This window comes from Heptranchias perlo, chromosome 5 (assembly GCF_035084215.1).
Source record: "Heptranchias perlo isolate sHepPer1 chromosome 5, sHepPer1.hap1, whole genome shotgun sequence".
Classification (NCBI taxonomy): Eukaryota; Metazoa; Chordata; class Chondrichthyes; order Hexanchiformes; family Hexanchidae; genus Heptranchias; species Heptranchias perlo.
The window spans coordinates 11,828,384-11,846,943 of NC_090329.1; the positions used below are offsets into that span (position 1 = coordinate 11,828,384).

The following is an 18,560-nucleotide window of genomic DNA, read 5'->3' on the forward strand; positions in this document are numbered from 1 at the left end:
AATTCTGCGGCTTGTGTATTTTGTGCCTCTTTGAGAAAAATTCCCTTTTTTCAAATACTTAATTTTCAAGAGATGTCTTCATATTCATTGATGCACAGATGGCAGGTGGGCAGCATATCCCAGACCTCTACTCATACGACCTTTTGCCTGGCCACTACAACCAACAAGAAGACTAAGAAGAGGTGATCTGCTCAACCCTCATCAAGCTGGAATCCTGCATAGTTTGCTCTGAAAATAGTTTGCAGGCCCCATTACAAATAACAACAGTCCAGAGATGATGTTAACACAAATTGAGATTTTGAGGTAGAAATTGGACATAGTTTTCAGATGGAAAATGGGGGCAAAAATGATCAATTTTGCAGAGCTATGCCCTGTCACCTAAGATGTGGAGATGCCGGTGATGGACTGGGGTTAACAATTGTAAACAATTTTACAACACCAAGTTATAGTCCAACGATTTTATTTTTAAAAATAAAATCGTTGGACTATAACTTGGTGTTGTAAAATTGTTTACAACTGTCACCTAAGGGCAACAGAAAAACGTCCAATGTTGTATTTGCCTCGGACGATTTTCAGGCATCTGGGGTGGCTGCCTTAAACAGGCTTTAAGCTTCTTGCATATGCCTAACGCCTCTTTTAGGTCCCCTTCGAAGAATTGGGCTGGGTCGGACCTGTCCCGCTGATGTTTTTGAGTATGGATGCCGCCCAACAAACGGCTGCCATCAAAAAGGTAGGTTAAAAAAAAGTATTTTAAGATTGATGTGAAGCCGAGAGGAGCAGGGGCGAGGGCCACTGCTGGCGAGGCAAGCGGCCTGAAATTCAGCTGCTTGAAATAGGTGATTGCCTCTGGAGCTGCGACAGGTGCCGGCAGTTCACTTACATTATTGAAATGAGGTCCGAGGCACAATTTCCTGGATGGGTCGCATGCTTCTGTGCGCGCCGTTGGTTATGGATCCAAAAACGGACCGTGGCCAATTTCCACCCCTTCATCTTTACGGATGGACTACTGGCTCCTGGCATGGTGCTTTGGTAGATGTTGTTTCTTTCCAACAGAAAACACTAATATTTGGTTTCTAATCTGTCACTCTGGGACCAGCATCTGATTTTCCACCAAAACAAGTGCAAATCCTTTGCATTGTGAAAAATGCTAACCTGATTTTAAGTGGGGGCAACCTTATTCATATATTTACTGCCATCTTCTTTTACTATGTTTTAAGTGGATGAGTGACAGTGTCAAGGTCTGTGAAATCTGTTGAAACTTAGCAGTTCTTCGGCGATAGCAGTGTGTGGATTTCTTTGTAACGACTGCTCAGCGTTTGTAGATTTTTAATGTCCTCCCATGCACACTACCTTGGCTGACTCATAACAGTAGTTTATCCACCAGCTGGTGACATTGTTTACCTTGCATATGAACTCAACTTCGCATTCATGTGTCACATGCCAATGCATGTACTCTGCAAAATGAGGACCTAGACAAGAAAAAAAACAGTCCAATTAAAATAATGGTAACCTGTAGACTCTCTACAATAATTCATCGGCCCTGAGGGAGGGAGGAACAGAGAAAGCGAAGAAAGGCCAGCAAGAAAGGAAACAACAACAACAACTTGCATTTATACAGCACCTTTAACGTAGTGTCCTGCAGAGATAGTGGATGCATTGGTTGTGATCTTCCAAAATTCCCTAGATTCTAGAATGGTCCTAGTGGATTGGAACGTGGCAAATGTAACACCGCTATTCAAGAAAGGAGGGAGAGAGAAAACAGGGAACTACAGGCCAGTTAGCCTGACATCAGCAGTTGGGAAAATGCTGGAATCCCTTATTAAGGATGTAGTAACGGGCATTTAGAAAATCATATGATTAGGCAGAGTCAAAATGGTTTTATGAAAGGGAAATCGTGTTTGACAAATTTATTACAGTTTTTTGAGGGTGTAACTAGCAGGGTAAAAAAAGGTGTGTAGTATATTTGGATTTTCAAATGTGGTATATTTGAATTTTCAAAAGGCATTCGATAAGGTGTCACACAAAAGGTTGTTACACAAGATAAGGGCTCAAGGGGTTGGAGGTAATATATTAGCATGGATAGAGGATTGGCTAACGGACAGAAAACAGAGTGTAGGAATAAACGGGTCATTTTCAGGTTGGCAGGCTGTAACTAGTGGGGTGCCGCAAGGATCAGTGCTTGGGCCTCAGCTATTTACAATCTATATTAATGACTTAGATGAAGGGACCGAGTGTAATGTATCCAAGTTTCCTGATGATACAAAGTTAGGTGGGAAAGTAAGCTGTGAGGAGGACTCAAAGAGTCTGCAAAGGGATATAGACAGATTAAGTGAGTGGGCAAGAAGGTAGCAGATGGAGTACAATGTGGGGAAATGTGAGGTTATTCATTTTGGTAGGAAGAATGGAAAAACAGAATATATTTTTAAATGGTGAAAAACTATTAAATGTTGGTGTTCAGAGGGATTTAGGTGTCCTTGTACACGAAACACAGGAAGTTAACATGCAGGTACAGCAAACAATTAGGAAGGCAAATGGTATGTTGGCTTTTATTGCATGAGGGTTGTAGTATAAGAGTAAGGAAGCCTTGCTGTAATTGTACAGGGCTTTGGTGAGACCACACCTGGAGTACTGTGTACAGTTTTGGTCTCCTTACCTAAGGAAGGATATACTTGCCTTAGAGGGGGTTCAATGAAGGTTCACTAGATTGATTCCTGGGATGAGAGGGTTGTCCAATGAGGAGAGATTGAGTAGAATGGGTTTATACTCTCTGGAGTTTAGAAGAATGAGATGTGATCTCATTGAACTCTGAGATTCTGAGAGGGCTTGACATAGTAGAAGCTGAGAGGTTGTTTCCCCTGCTGGAGAGTCTAGAACTAGGGGGCATAGTCTCAGGATAAGGGGTCGGCCATTTAGGACTGAGGTGAGGAGGAATTTCTTCACTCAGAGGGTTGTGAATCTTTGGAATTCTCCACCCCAGAGGCTGTGGCTGCTCAGTTGACGAGTATATTCAAGACTGGGATCGATAGATTTTTGGACTCTAAGGGAACCAAAGGGATATGGGGATCGGGTGGGAAAGTGGAGCTGAGGTCGAAGATCAACCATGATCCTATTGAATGGCGGAGCAGGCTCGAGGGGCCATATGGCCTACTCCTGCTCCTATTTCTTATGTTCTTATGTTCACAGAAGTGTAATCAGACAAAAAAATTGACACTGAGCCAAAGAAGGAGACATTAGGACAGGTGACCAACTGCTTGGTCAAAGAGGTAGGTTCTAAGGTGCGTCTAAAAGGAGGAGAGAGAGATGAAGAGGTGTAATGAAAGAATTCCAGAGCTTAGGGCCTAGACAGCTGAAAACACGGCAGCCAATGGTGGGGCAAAGTAAGTCGGTGATGCACAAGGGGCCAGAATTGGAGGGAAGCAGAGTTATCGGAGGATTGTAGGGCTGCAGGGGGGGTGCGGAGATTGGGAGCGGTGAGGCCATGGAGGGATTTGAACACGAGAATCAGAATTTTAAAATCGAGCTATTCCCGGACCGGGAGCCAATGTAGGTCAGCGAGCACAGGGGGTGAAGGGTGAACTAAACTTGGCTCAAGTTAGGATACGGGCAGCAGAGTTTTGGATGAGCTCAAGTTTATGGAGGGTGGAATTCCCCTCCAAGTCACACACCATCCTGACTTGGGCATACACCGCCGTTCCTTCATCGTCGCTGGGACAAAATCCTGGAATTCCTTAATTAACATCATTGTGGGAGTACCTTTGCCACACGGACTGCAGCGATTCAAGAAGGTGGCTTGCCATCACCTTCTCAAGGGTAACTTGGGATGGGCAATAAATGCTGGCCTTGCTAGTGACGCCCATACCCCAAGAAAGAATTTTTAAAAATGCGAGGCTGGCCAGGGGGGGCATTGGAATAGTTGACTCTGGAGGCAACAAAAGCACTACTTTTGTTACGTTTTGTTAAGTTGCGTTATGTGACATTAGCAACAACTATAATGCGTTTGTATGAAATTCTCCTCCTCTGTATGTTAATGAGATATTAACATGCATTTTCATTAAAATAGCAGATAGTGGACTTTATTATTAAAACCCAATATTGGAACACATTAACATGTAGAGTGTGTCATCCCACAAGATTTCACGGCAATTTCAAGAACACAAAAGAGGGACAATTTTATAGAAGCTTTGTCCAAGATAAAGGCCATTTATATCGTACCTTGTTTTCTCAGGAATTCTTTTCTCTGGAATTCAGCTTCTGCCAGTGCAGCCTTAAATGCTACAAAGGACAAACAGTAAAAAAAACTTTCAGGCAACGTAACCCATCCGGCTAGTCAGACATTGGGTGTAAAAGAAGCAACAGCTGACTGTATTACTAAAGTGAAAACACACTTACCATCCCCAATTAAAACCAGTGATGACTGGTTTTTGGCCTTGCCATCCTGTACTTGGATAGTGTAAGTACCTTCATTCTTACTCGTAAACTGCTCCATCACCATCTCAATGATACCAGTAGATTTATCAAATGTAATCCTGTGGTCCTTTGAGGAAAATCAAGTGAAATTTCTCATAGTATGGTGCCCACTTGGATTCACATGTTTTTACAGACAATCAATTTTTCTGCAGCAGCTGAGAAATTCAGCCATTGGGATAACAGATTTATCCCATTGGGATAACAGATTTAAATAAATCAGTTGGGTGATAACTTCTATTGCAAGCAATGGCTGAAGAATGGTATTTTGATGAGTTGCTTCTGATATGCCTGGTAAGTAGTAGAAATCTGGAATTCTCCCCCAAAAGGCTGCGGATGCTGGGACAATTGGAGCTTTCAAGACTGAGATTGCTAGGATGTGGAGATGCCGGTGATGGACTGGGGTGGACAAATGTAAGGAGTCGTACAACACCAGGTTATAGTCCAACAGCTTTATTTGAAATCACAAGCTTTCGGAGCTTTGCTCCTTCGTCAGGTGAGATTATTCTTAGCCAAGGGGTATTCAAGGGATATGGAGTTAAGGTGGGTAAATGAAGTTGAGGTACGGATCAGCCTTGATCTAACTGAATTGTGGAGCAGGCTCGAGGGGCTGAATGGCCTACTACTATGTTCCTATGTACAGGAAAGTGCAGGTGTTTGGCTCAACTGGTTGACTGATTGCTCAGAACATATAGGAGAGCACAGCTATGAAATGGATCCTTACACTCAGCTCTGTGATTCCTACAAGGTGGGCCAGTGACACGACATGTTGGAGTACCAGTGCGCTGTACTGTGGAGTATTAGGACTCCTACCCACAATTGTTCAGGCAGCACATTCCTGGTCTCAACCAGGCCTCGTGCAGAGGTGCTAAAAGGAGGACAGATGCTTCCCCAAAAGGGATGTCGGGTCAATCAGAAAGTGATCACTTTGGCTTGCTCTTGTGCACCTCCTACCAGTTGGCTTAAGAATGGAACTGCAAAGGCCGGCAGTATGGCCTAGGAAAATGGAGAAGGGGGAAATTGCCAAAATTGAAAAAGAGAGGGAAAAAAATATGAGGGTCATCAATGTGCTTTACATTAACAAAAAATAATTTATAGGAATTTGTCTTGAGCGAATTGAAAATGGGCGACAGCGAATCGGTGGCCTGTTTTACAGTCTGCCCAATTTCCTTTTCCATTGAAGTCAATGGTCCATTCGGCCCATCATGCCCGGGCCAGCTCTTGAATCCCATTCCCCTGCCCTTTTCCATACTCTTCTTAAGTTTTTCATTTTGCTTGAGTGTGGCACTCATGACAGAAGGTTTATAGGCATTTGTTCATTTATCTTGGGTTTGCCGTCGCTACCTAAAGTGCTTTAACAGATAAATAATGCTATCATATGAGCAAGCTCTTTGGAACCACCACAGACTTATGAGGCAAAATTTTTCCCCGCTGTGAGTTTCTGATCTCGGCCAGTGGGAGAGATGCTGAGCAGAGGTCAGGAACTTCCATTGAGGGAGGGCAGCATAGTCTGAAAGTATCAAACTTCTAATGGTCAGTACAAAAGCAACATTAACATAGACCCAGGAGCAGGACGCCAGTCTGTCCTCTTGGGTAAGTAATAGCAAGCGAGGTGGAAGAACCTTGAACAAGGAGCAAATGAAAACAAATGGGTTGTGAGAAAGTGAAATTCTACTCATAAATTCATCGCTTTGTGCATTGCACAATTAATTTTACGAGTCCCCCAAATGTACTTGTGTATAAGAATTATGTGGCAGACGCCGATTCAAGTTGGTGGAGATGAAAAGCAAAGCCCGCAATGCAGGAAATCTGAAATAGAGTCAGGAGATGCTGGAAAGACAAAGCAAATCGGTCAGCATCTGAAAGACAGGTTGTCGCTTCAGTGTGACCCCCCCCGCCCCCCCCCCCCCCTCAGTCAGAACTTATCTTTTGTTTTTTCTGCTGCTGCCCGCCTCGTGCGCATTTCCCGCAGTTTCTACTTTTACTCCTGATTCAAGTTTATTTGTAAAATTGTGCGTCGAAATAAAGAACGGTGATGCTGTGCTGTGGCATCACAGTCACTTTTCATCCTATCACTTACAGATACTTTGCTTTGAAGGGAGTCATTACCTGGCTGTCTGTCAGCTCCAAGTCATTGACAATGAATTTGCAGTTCGCATCGGCTGACACACTCTCAGCCTGGAGCCAAAATCGAACTTGGCCTTTGTCGAAAACCTCGTAGGATAATTCATGTTTCAATGGGATTGCTGAGAGGAAAGAGAAGAAAGAGTTGCTTTGAATTACGTATTTACTGTAATCAACAAAAAAACATTACAGGAATTTATTTTTTTGATTTTTAAAAAATGCCTGTGAGGGTTCTCTTGATCGCTTGAGGTTTCAGTGGAGAATCCATGGAAAACCCAGAGAAAAGGTGTAAAGAGTGATATAGAACTCCTTCACAAATATATAACACTTCTATATATAACCTTCTACCCAATCGGTCCTGGTAAAGAACTAACATTCCATGTAACGCACGATGTATTATTCTGCCGATAAAGTGGAACCGTTTACAACCTGTTCTTTTAAGACCTATTGCTGTGAACAGGCGCATCCTGAAGCCAATTAATTGGTCATAAAATCCTGAGGTCAATCAGAGGCTGATTGCTTTCATTTTTAATATCTTTTAAATGCTATATGTTCCCTGGTGGTTTCCATTTCTGTTCAGTTGTGAGTAGTTGCCATCTCATGAATAGTGGTGCACGGAGGGCTGGATTCTCCTCCTGGCTGACCGAGGTGGCGACCGAGCTAGACCTCAGCCCATCACCACTGCCCCAATGGAAGCCCGACTCGCTTCCCTGGGTCGGGGATCATTTGTCACAGAGGGCGGGCTTCTAGCGGGATCTCGGGAACAAAGAAGCAGCCAACGCGGAAAATTCTGGTGGTGCTGCAGCAACCCCGTCGCTACAGCACCTGAAGAGGTGGTCGGGGATTCAAAAAGGGCGGAGGGGCCTCGAAGGGGAGCCGAGGAACCTATTTCAGGCCCCGGCTGAAAGGAGACCTACAATTAATAGTAGTTGTGACCGCTGCGGGAGAGAGGAGCCCACTGACTAGGCCCTCTCCCTCCATCTAATGATTTAAGGGGTCTGCTACCAATATCTCAGGGACTGCCGCCACCCTTACCCTGGCACTCCCCGGGGTTGACGGAGACAGGGAAATGGGGCAGCTGGCCTGGACCCACTAGTGGAAATGTGTCGGTAGGCCTCTCTAGATGGTTTCCCCCTATTTTCTGCTACTATCTTTCCTGATTTCAGGTAGGACAGCAGCAGAAAATCCAGCCCAGACTTTTTACGTGCAGCACCAGGCGTGTTTTTTTATATATAGATAGGTGGATGTTAAACTGCGAAACTGGTTAAAGGACTCGCACTTTAATATAGCCACGTCCTGTTTGAATTTACTCATGCTGCTCTTCATAATTCAATCCAAAGTTTGGAAACGATTTATTTCAGGACAGCAGGAGTTTGCAGTGCATTAAACCCACAGTCTTGAAGGATGAAAACTGAAAATAAATAACTCAAGGCTATCGCGAGAAAATCTGATGGATAATTGAGAGAGTGAATAATGAAGGCTCCATTGTATTGCGGTTCGCAGTAAATTTGTCAGTAAACATTCAGCTATACTCACTTGGATGTCTGATTTCGTGGCTCAATGCCTTCAAGCGTTCCAATTCTGAAAAATAGATAGGCAGATGGTTTTTTAATTTTGAGACGACATTTTCTAAGATTTAATAATAAAACCCAATTCACCTTTTAGATTCTAATGGGTAGATTTTCCATTTTTACCGTCTGGGTATAAACAATCACCTGGACAATAAGGGAAATCTAGTGGGAAGGATTCTGCGAACTGGCTTGCAAGCCTCCCTGCTAGAATTTCCTTTATGAACACCGTGCTGACCTTGCTTATTGCCCAGGCAACAAAGACGAAAATCTACCCCAGTTATTGCAACCAAACACCGTGGGGCTGAAATTCCAATTGGTCTGCTTTGCCAGCAGAAGTGGGGCAGAGCGAGCTGTAATTGTGCCCATGCCTGAAGCCCTAGATCACGTCCCGTATTGTGGGGACAGCGTCATCTGCATAGTCGAGGTGAGCCACCAGAGCCTGCAAGGGTGCATCAGGGGAGACCCCGCCCCCTCCGATCCAACAGCATACTGCGGAGTCCACCAGAGACCCTCCTGAGGGCCTAAGATTTAAAACACTTTCAAACTCTTCAGCTCTGAAGGAAGCCTTAAGGTAAGAAATTTAATTGATTCTGGAGGTAAAGGTTTGGGGCCTTTTGGAAGGCCTAAATAGGACTCTTGCCAGCTCTCAGCTGTTAAAATATCCACTGAGGCCATATAAGGGCATGACAGGCAGAATTCCCAGGGTAGCTCAGGAAACTCTCCCCTGACACGTCACCTTGAGGTAGGAGTGGCAGGCAAAATCAGCCCATGTCACTTCTACTGGGCTATATGGGCTGTCTGTGAAATGTGGGGCGGAGCCCCGGTGGAACTGAGTTTTTTGGGGCCTGTCGATCGAGAGATTCACCTGGATACGGCCTTGGCCCTGATCAGGAGGAGTGCGTACCTTTTTTTTCTAAAATATAGCTGGAAGAGATGCCATCAGTGTCCGATACTGCCACAGAATATGTTCCCAAATCTGCCATGTCAAGATGCTTAAAGATCAACTTGGACCTATAAGATAAAAAAACAAATTGGGAACTTTTCTGAAAGGGAACGTTACACCAGCCTTTTTCCAACACCATTTTTCTGACGACTGTTTCCATAAGCCGACTGGCTCTCTTACAAATTGAACCTGTATCTTTTACCCTCTGCCACAGTGAGACAGCATAGCCCGGGAGTAACAATTGACCACCGTCATAATAAATTGCTCTGGATGCCCATTGTACCTCCAGAATGTCAATCCAGAAGGTAAAAAATATCCCAACACCTTTCTACAGGCTAAACCAGTGTCCAGGTTTATTCATAAATAAAATATAATTCATAGAAGCAGCAACATAGCAAGATTCTCCACTGCACAGCTGGTAACTTACAGTGCAGACAACTGGGTCTGTGGTTCTTCAAACTGACACAGAGGTAGATTTTCCCGTTCCTATGCCAGGGCTCGTTGGATCTCCTGGGCACAGCACATAGAGGAGATTCAGGCGGTGACAATCAAGGGAGCCATCAATTTAAATTGGATGGAAAATAAGGCAGGCTGCCTTTCTGAAGTGCGATCGTCCCCGACTGATTTTCAGCTCTGAGCTGCTCCCAGGTGACCCGATACGCCCAAGTGCAGGAATAGGAAAATCTAGTGGTAAATGTGCGAGCGCTGCGCACAGAATTCTGTCATTCACGGCCCATGTAGTGAACTAAGTACAGACCTCTTGTGCATCCCCCACTTCCTTCGCCCCACCACTGATGGTTGTGCCTTCAACCATCTAGGCCTCAAGCTCTGGAATTCCCTCCCAAGACCCCTCTGCCTCTCCACCTCTCTCCTCTTTTAAGACCCTCTTTGGCTCAGTGTCAATTTTTGTTTGATAACACTCCTGTGAAGCGCCTTGGGACATTTTACTACGTTAAAGGCGCTATATCAATGCAAAGTTGTTGTTGAACTACAAATCAGAGCCAGCCCTGGGGCATTTATCCAATTGATTTCTTTTGAATTATTTTTGAAGAAGTCAAGCCAATAAACTGTTGACAGCCTTCATATCTTGGTACACAATGGGGTGATGGCTTGTAATAATTGTATTTCATTCCTGTTACTTTTCCCAATATCCACTAGATTATCTTAACATATCAACAAACAGAGATTACACATTAGTCTGGCCCATCACTTCAGGATGAACGCAATTGTTCAAGTCTTTGAATAATGTTTAATACAGGAGCCCCAAAATTCTTGGGGCTGGGGAGGGAAGTATTGTAATGGAGTGCCAGTGGGTGGAGCCCAGATCTGCCAGGGTTCTGACCCTAATGGCCCCATCACAAATCACAGTACTTTCAGAGGTGGGCCCATAATACACTCGGCTGCAAATGGGCAGTTACCTTACAATGGCATGTGTGAGGAAAATGGGCTGTTTTTCCTGTTCGCAACATTGGATGCCAGGGCTGTCTGTGAGTCCTTGACGGCCAGTGTTGTTAGGGCTGTGGGGCAGAAGGTGGGGGCGGGTGGGGGGGTCTTTAAACAATTGCCAGATCGGTTTCACCAAAACCAGCAGAGGAAAGGAGTTTTTCAGTCCTCTCCCTTCCAGAGCCGTGCAAGACCACGGGCGCTGTGGCAAATTGTTGTGGTGGAATTCTTCCCCCGCAGTCAGTCAGACGGGTACCCCGGGTATGTACCGGAAACAATGAGGGTACGCACCGTGAACATTTAAATTACCCTGACCCAAGAATTTAGGACAGACAGGGGGACTTTCAACACTGGGCGGGCAGAAGTTCCACTCCTCCCTAGATCTACCCGCCCCTCGCAAGCCTCCCTAGGAATTTAGGGGCCAGAGTGTTCATTATCAATGTAACCGTAATGAAGGTTGTTTGTATTTGAACCAACCGCTTGCATTAACCATCCACGTCACCATAGAACAAAGGGAATGCTTAGAAAGACAGCCGAGATTCACAGCTAGCTGACACCATTTCTAATACTGAGTAGCTCTAGCCATTTAAAACTATATAAAACCAACGACAAAAACATTGTAATAATTGTATTTCATTCCTTCCTCCATCGTTGCTGGGTCAAAATCCTGGAACTCCCTCCCTAACAGCACTGTGGGAGAACCTTCACCACACAGAGACTGCAGCAGTTCAAGAAGGCGGCTCACCACCACCTTCTCAAGGGCAATGAGGGATGGGCAATAAACGCTGGCCTTGCCAGCAACGCCCACATCCCATGAATGAATAAAAAAAAAATCAGGGAGATCCTCCAAAATGTTGCAATATCTGCAAAAATATTAAATATGCACTTGCTACTGTTAGCTTTTCACCAAAAAAAGAAGGCCCTGTTTTCCTGTCTTTTGGCCCTGGGAACTCCTATTCATCCGGCAGAAGGTTGGGAAATGGGGTCAGAGATGCCTTATGCTGGATCCCTGCCCCTTTTAAGGTGCCCCAGGATGTTTGGGGCTTTCCCTGTGAGGCGGAGGGGCTGCAATATGCACAGGCCCAGCAATGGCATGGATCGAATTTGGTGCTTTCCTAGTCTGTATGGTTTAATACTGCAACACACAGGTGCACCTATCCAATGAGCCATCGGGGAGCTGGATCCATACCAGACTCAACCTGGAATAACATGGTGTTTCAATGCAGCATGAAAACCATGAATGCTCGGATTCTTGAAAGGAAAACACCAATAACCTAAAAATATATAAAACTAATCTACCTACTTTTCACCCTCTGTTTCAATGGTGAACTTTGATAAGTCAGTTATTCCCTCATAGGACTTGCTCCAAGCAAATTGGGAGGCATCTGTTATATCATGGCACTCGAAGCTCATGTAGATGTTGCCTTCTGCATCGACACCAGTAGTGATTTCCTTGGTTCCTTAAAGTTTAAGTCAAGAGAAAGAAATAGTTACGATATTATTAGTGTGATTATATGATTAGAAGTATTGTTAAGGGGGAGCACGTTATGTTCAAAATGCTATCCCGTTTAATAAAAGAAAATAACATTCTTAACTGACGCGAGACATTTGGGTAGCTCCTCGCTCGCTGCTAGGACACTTTGGTGACATCAATAACGGGAAATGTCTCAGAACACTTCCGCTGCAAACAGTGAGGGACACGACTTCAAACTGATCACAGCTGCTCAACCTCACAAAGCCATGCTTTTGGCTGGAAATACAGATGTCCCAGTATGTAGCATGGTTTCCCAGGATCAAGCAGCTCAAGAGCAGCCCTTCGTCTAGTCTGAAGTGCTTCCCCCCACTTCCCGCCTGCCCTCATTTGCAACTGAGACACTTTTTAAAAAATAACATCAAATAAATTTCTGGCAAGTCTTGTTATTTCCTTCCATAAATACAGAGAGTACTTTGAACTAAAAGCTCTTCCTGGAGTTCCCCCTCCCCTTTCCTCTTAAAGGAAGACAAATGTTATCAAGTTAAAAGAAAAGGCATACAACTTGGCAAAGATTAGTGGTAAGCCTGAAGATTGGGAAAACTTCAAAAACCAGCAAAGGATGACTTAAAAAAATAATAAAGAGGGAGAAAATAGATTATAAGAATAAACTAGCAAGAAATATAAAAATTGACAGTAAGAGCTTTGACAAGTATATAAAAAGGAAGAGAGTAGCTAAAGTAAGTATAGGTCCCTTAGAGGATGAGAATGGGGAAATAATAATAGAAAACAAGGAAATGGCAGAGGAATTGAACAGATATTTTGAATCTGTCTTCACAGTAGAAGACACTAAAAGCATACCAATAATAGTAGAAAATCAAGGGGCAAAGGGGAGGAACTAAAAACAATCACTATCACTAGATATATTTCTTCATGCTAAAGGGATCAAGGGATATGGGGAAAAAGTGGGAACAGGGTACAGAGTTAGACGATCAGCCATGATCATTTTGAATGGCGAAGCAGGCCCGAAGGGCCGAATGGCCTACTCTTGCTCCTATTTTCTATGATTCTATGAAAAGTACTAGTGGGTCTGCAGGCTGAAAAGTCCACTGGACGCGATCGCTTGCATCCGAGGGTCTTAAAAGAAGTAGCGACAGAGATAGTGGATGCATTGATTGTGATCTTCCAAAATTCACTTGATTCTGGAAAGGTCCCAGTGGATTGGAAAACCACAAATGTAACGCCCCTATTCAAGAAAGGAGGGAGATAGAAAGCAGGTAACTATAGGCCAATTAGTCTAACATCTGTCATTGGGAAAAAATTTTTTTATTCATTCATGGGATGTGGGCGTTGCTGGCAAGGCCAGCGTTTATTGCCCATCCCTCATTGCCCTTGAGAAGGTGGTGGTGAGCCGCCTTCTTGAACTGCTGCAGTCTCTGTGTGGTGAAGGTTCTCCCATAGTGCTGTTAGGTAGGGAGTTCCAGGATTTTGACCCAGCGACGATGAAGGAACAGTGATATATTTCTAAGTCGGGATGGTGTATGACTTGGAGGGGAATGTGCAGGTGGTATTGTTCCCATGTGCCTGCTGCCCTTGTCCTTCTAGGTGGTAGAGGTCGCGGGTTTGGGAGGTGGTGTCGAAGAAGCCTTGGCGAGTTGCTGCAGTGCATCCTGTGGATGGTACATACTGCAGCCATAGTGCACCGGTGGTGAAGGGAGTGAATGTTTAGGGTGGTGGATGGGGTGCCAATCAAGTGGGCTGCTTTGTCCTGGATGGTGTTGAGCTTCTTGAGTGTTGTTGGAGCTGCACTCATCCAGGCAAGTGGAGAGTATTCCATCACACTCCTGACTTGTGCCAAGATGGTGGAACGGCTTTGGGGAGTCTGGAGGTGAGTTGCTCGCTGCAAAATACCCAGCCTCCGACCTGCTCTCGTAGCCAAAGTATTTATTAGGCTGATCCAGATAAGTTCCTGGTCAACGGTGACCCCCAGGATGTTGATGGTGGGGGGTTCGGCGATGGTAATGCCGTTGAATGTCAAGGGGAGGTGGTTAGACTCTCTCTTGTTGGAGATGATCATTGCCTGGCACTTGTCTGGCGTGAATGTTACTTGCCACTTATCAGCCCAAGCTTGGATGTTGTCCAGGTTTTGCTACATGCGGGCACGGACCGCTTCATTATCTGAAGGTCTGAACACTGTGCAATCATCAGTGAACATCCCCATTTCTGACCTTTTGATGGAGGGAAGATCATTGATGAAGCAGCTGAAGATGGCTGGGCCTAGGACACTGCCCTGAGCAAATCCTGCAGCAATGCTAGAATCGATTATTAAGGCAGTAGCAGCAGAATATTTAGACACTCAAAATAAAATCAAGGAGAGTCAACATGGTTTTATGAAAGGGAAATCGTATTTGACAAATTTATTGGAGTTCTTTGAGAAAGTAACGAGCAGGGTGGATAAAGGGGAACCAGTAGATGTAGTGTATTTGGATTTCCAAAAGGCATTCGATAAGGTGCCACATAAAAGGTTACTGCACAAGGTAAGCTCACGTGTTGGGGGTAATATATTTGTTGGCCAATCCTCTATCCATACTAACAGAAAATAGAGAGTTGGGGTAAAAGGGTCATTTTCAGGATGGCAACCTGTAACTAGTGGGGTGCCGCAGGGATCAGTGCTGGGGCCTCAACTATTTACAATCTACATCAATGACTTGGATGAAGGAAGCAAGGGTATTGTGGCCAAGTTTGCTGATGATACAAAGATAGGTAGAAAAGTAAGTTGTGAGGAGGACACAAAGTGTCTGCAAAGGGATATAGATAGGTTAAGCGAGTGGGCAAAAATTTGGCAGATGGAGTATAATGTGGGAAAATGTGAAGTCATCCACTTTGGTAGGAAGAATAAAAAAGCAAAATATTATATAAATGGAGAAAGACTGCAGAATGCTGCGTACAGAGGGATTTGGGTGTCCTCATACATGAAACACAAAAAGTTAGCAAACAGGTGCAGCAGGTAATTGAGAAGGCAATTGGAATATTGGCCTTTATTTCAAGGGAGATGGAATATAAAAGCAGGGAATTCATGCTACAAATGTACAGGGTGCTAGACCACACCTAGAGTACAGTTCTGGTGCCCTTATTTAAGGAAGGACATACTTGCATTGGAGGCAGTTCAGAGAAGGTTCACTAGGTTGATTCCAGGTATGGAAGGGTTTTCTTATGAGGAAAGATTGAGCAAGTTGGGTCTATACTCACTGGAGTTTAGAAGAATGAGAGGAGATCTTATTGAAACATATAAGATTTGGAGGGGACTCGATAGGGTAGATGCTGAGAGGATGTTTCCCCTCATGGGGGAATCTAGAACTTGGTGGCATAGTCCCAGAATAAGGGGTTGCCCGTTCAAGACGGAAATGAGGAGGAATTTCTTCTCTCAGAGGGTTGTGGACCTTTGGAATTCTTTGCCCCAAAGAGCGGTGGAGGCTGAGTCATTGAATATATTCAAGGCTGAGTTAGACAAATTTTTGATCAGCAAAGGAGTCAGAGGATATGGGGAAAGGGCGGGAAAGTGAAGTTGAGGCCAGAATCAGATCAGCCATGATCTCACTGAATGGTGGAGCAGGCTCGAGGGGCCGAATGGCCTACTCCTGTTTAATTCAAATGAGTGCTGCAGCAAAAAGTGCATCCTGCAATGTGGAGCAGTGATACCATAGTACAAAGTACAAAGTGGCCTTTTACCCAACACTGTCAGTAACAAGCAATGGCTCATTTGAGTGTACCTGGCCTAGCTTGAATGAGGACAGGTTCAGAAGGCTCGGAAGCCTTGCCTGCACCAGCTACGTTCACTGCACAGACTCTGAAGATGTAGCTCTTTCCTTCCTCCAACTCGGTAATCTGCGAAGATAACAACAAAGTGAAACCAGTAACTCGAACAGAATTAAGAAAACTTTTTGTTACTTTGTTCTTTTCTTTATATAATAACGAGCGAGCTTTAGGTCAGACTAGAGAGTAGAAGAGTTTTTTTTAATCCTCCGCAGTATAGTGACTAAATAAAATAGGCTCCTATTAAAAGAAGCAGCTAATGCCATTGGGGTCAATTCCTTTAAAAAGTGGATGTATGTCTGATGAAAATGGAACTGAAGTTAGTGAGACTAAGTATACACTGTATAGGGCAACTCCACTGTAACCAACAATTTTTGATTGGTGGGCACTAAGGACCTTGCATCTGCTGTGCACTGCAGCCTGGCCCACTTCTACAGGAGTACATAGTGTAGAGACAGGGCAGCATCATTTCAGTTCTCATTCAATGCTTCAAACCCCAACCCATCTCAGAGGTCTGAAGTAACGGCCCAGTCAAGGGCTCACTGCTGTAAAGAAACTGAGGTTTTGGTCCCCTCAAGGATCAGCCGGTCAAAGAACCGAGTAGCTGAGCCTTGCAGATCAGGAAGATCCCAAGTGCGATCTGACAGCGTGCACTGTTGGCTGATCTCAGTCGCAATGCCTGATTTTAGCAAAGGGAAAATCATCCAGGACTCCCGCTCGCTGGAAGTGCGCATGTGGCTAGGTGATGACAGGTTTGGGCTTGTTTGTGATTCCCCGATGGTCGAACAGCCTGCATCCTTGTCTAGACTCACGAGATGAAGAATGGTCACTCAGGCACCAGAGGACAGCTGGCACCCATGGCTCAGTGAGATGAGGAGTGGAAGAAGGAGGGGGAAAATTATGATTTTTTAAAAAAAATCATAACAAAAATGAACTTTATTGAAGAACAAGTTCCAGAACTGGAGTTGAGAAGAATGATAGGTGATGTCATTGAAACGTATAAAATTCCCGAGAGGGCTTGACAGGGTAGATGCTGAGAGGCTGCTTCCCCTGGCTGGAGTGTCTAGAACTAAGAGTCATGGTCTCAGGATAAGGGGTCGGTCATTTAGGACCGAGGTGAGGAAATATTTCTTCACTCAAAGGGTTGTGAATCTTTAGAACTCTCTACCCCAGAAGACTGTGGATGCTCAGTCATTGAGTTTATTCAAGACTGATATTTGGACATTAATGGAATCAAGGGATATGGGGATAGGGCGGGAAAGTGGAGTTGAGGTAGAAGATCAGCCATGATCTTATTGAATGGCGGAGCAGGCTCGAGGCGCCTCATGACTTACTCCCGCTCCTATTTCTTATGTAGAATTGTGAAGTTTGGTTTTTGATGTTGATTTTTTTTTCCCCCCAATTTTCTCCTTTCCTCTCCTGAAGCTGGCTCTTGCTGGAATACAGTTCTAGAGGCACTGGCAGCCCCCTGTGATAGCTCACCCAGGTGGCCATTCTTCATATATAAACTTAGACAACAAGCTTAGACCAACTATTCAACCATGCTAACCTTTCCTCGGGTGACAGCCACACACTTTCCAGCATGGGTCACTGGATAGCGATCAGGAACAGAAACACAGGCTACCTTAGCCCAGGAACTTTGGGGCCAATTGTAGCATTCCAACTGAAGCATAAATATTTTTATTATCAAAGTAAATTAAGGTATTTAACATAATAGCAAGGTAGATTCATTGCTAACCTTCAGGTACCGATTCGTTACTGCTTCCTCCGTCACAGTTCTCCATTCCTCCGAGCTTGCCTCACAGATATCTACGGTGTAGCCAGTGACAGGACTGCTGCCAGTGTAAATCGGCGGTTTCCACAGGATCACCAGAGAATGGTTTCTTACTTCACAGAATGTCAAGTCATAAGTGGGTCCTGAAGTATACAGAAAGTAAGAGGGACATCTTATTGTCATCAAGTGTCGTGACTTCTGGAAAAGCCCTGCACTAAATGAAGCAATGCTCAGAGTTAAAAGCATGTAGAGGTGAGAGCAAGGTCGGCAGTGACACCTACATTCCTTGTTACAAAAGCGTCTCAGTCACTAAAGAGCAGATTCTCCTGATCTTGTGCCTGGGTCTATTGGATTGCCTGGGCACAGCGATTACAGGAAAATCAGGTGGGGAGGTGTGCTCACCCATAAGGGAGCCCCTGACTTAGCGCCTACCATGACTTCAGGATGTCCCAAAGCACTGCACAGCCAATGAAGGGCTTTTGAGGTGTAGTCACTGTTGTAACGTCATCAGACTAATGTAGGGGCAGAGACTTAGCAGAGCGTGATCCCGAGTTCACTTTCCACCCAAGCTTGCCGCGTGCACATTTTCGGGCAGGAGAGGGCTGAAATATCCAGGCCCAATATTGTTTAATAATTCAGGGCAATATACTTCCCCCTTGTCCACAGATCCAGGGAGCTATGTCACCCAGCCCTGTAACATTTTCCAAGTTTTCAGTTCACACACTGTCACAGTGAAACCAACACTAAATATTACACTCATCAGTAGTCCTCAGACACCATTATAGCTCAAATGCAAGAATAGCTGTTTCACTGTAATGTTAACACAGCAGTACAAAAATAAGTACTTTTGCCTGGAGATTTTGCAGGGGTTTCTCAGAGCAAGGATGGTGGAAATGGCTTAAGATGGCCATTTACCCTGCTTCTCTGGGGTTTACGCCGATCTCCCACTGAAATTAA

At 44.7% G+C, this 18,560-nt stretch overlaps 1 protein-coding gene across 3 annotated transcripts in view; it reads right to left on the bottom strand.

Annotated features, from left to right (window-relative positions):
- Positions 1-18,560, bottom strand: part of myom2b (myomesin 2b) — a 154,830-nt gene that overhangs the window by 53,887 nt on the left and 82,383 nt on the right. For all 3 annotated transcript variants that reach the window (XM_067984018.1, XM_067984016.1, XM_067984017.1), the window contains 9 exons: positions 17,568-17,746; positions 15,787-15,901; positions 11,849-12,005; positions 9,064-9,170; positions 8,125-8,169; positions 6,574-6,710; positions 4,390-4,534; positions 4,213-4,272; positions 1,402-1,469 (listed from right to left, as the gene is read on the bottom strand). In XM_067984018.1, coding sequence (XP_067840119.1) covers positions 1,402-1,469; positions 4,213-4,272; positions 4,390-4,534; positions 6,574-6,710; positions 8,125-8,169; positions 9,064-9,170; positions 11,849-12,005; positions 15,787-15,901; positions 17,568-17,746 — 1,013 coding nt within the window. The remainder of the gene's footprint in view (positions 1-1,401; positions 1,470-4,212; positions 4,273-4,389; positions 4,535-6,573; positions 6,711-8,124; positions 8,170-9,063; positions 9,171-11,848; positions 12,006-15,786; positions 15,902-17,567; positions 17,747-18,560) is intronic.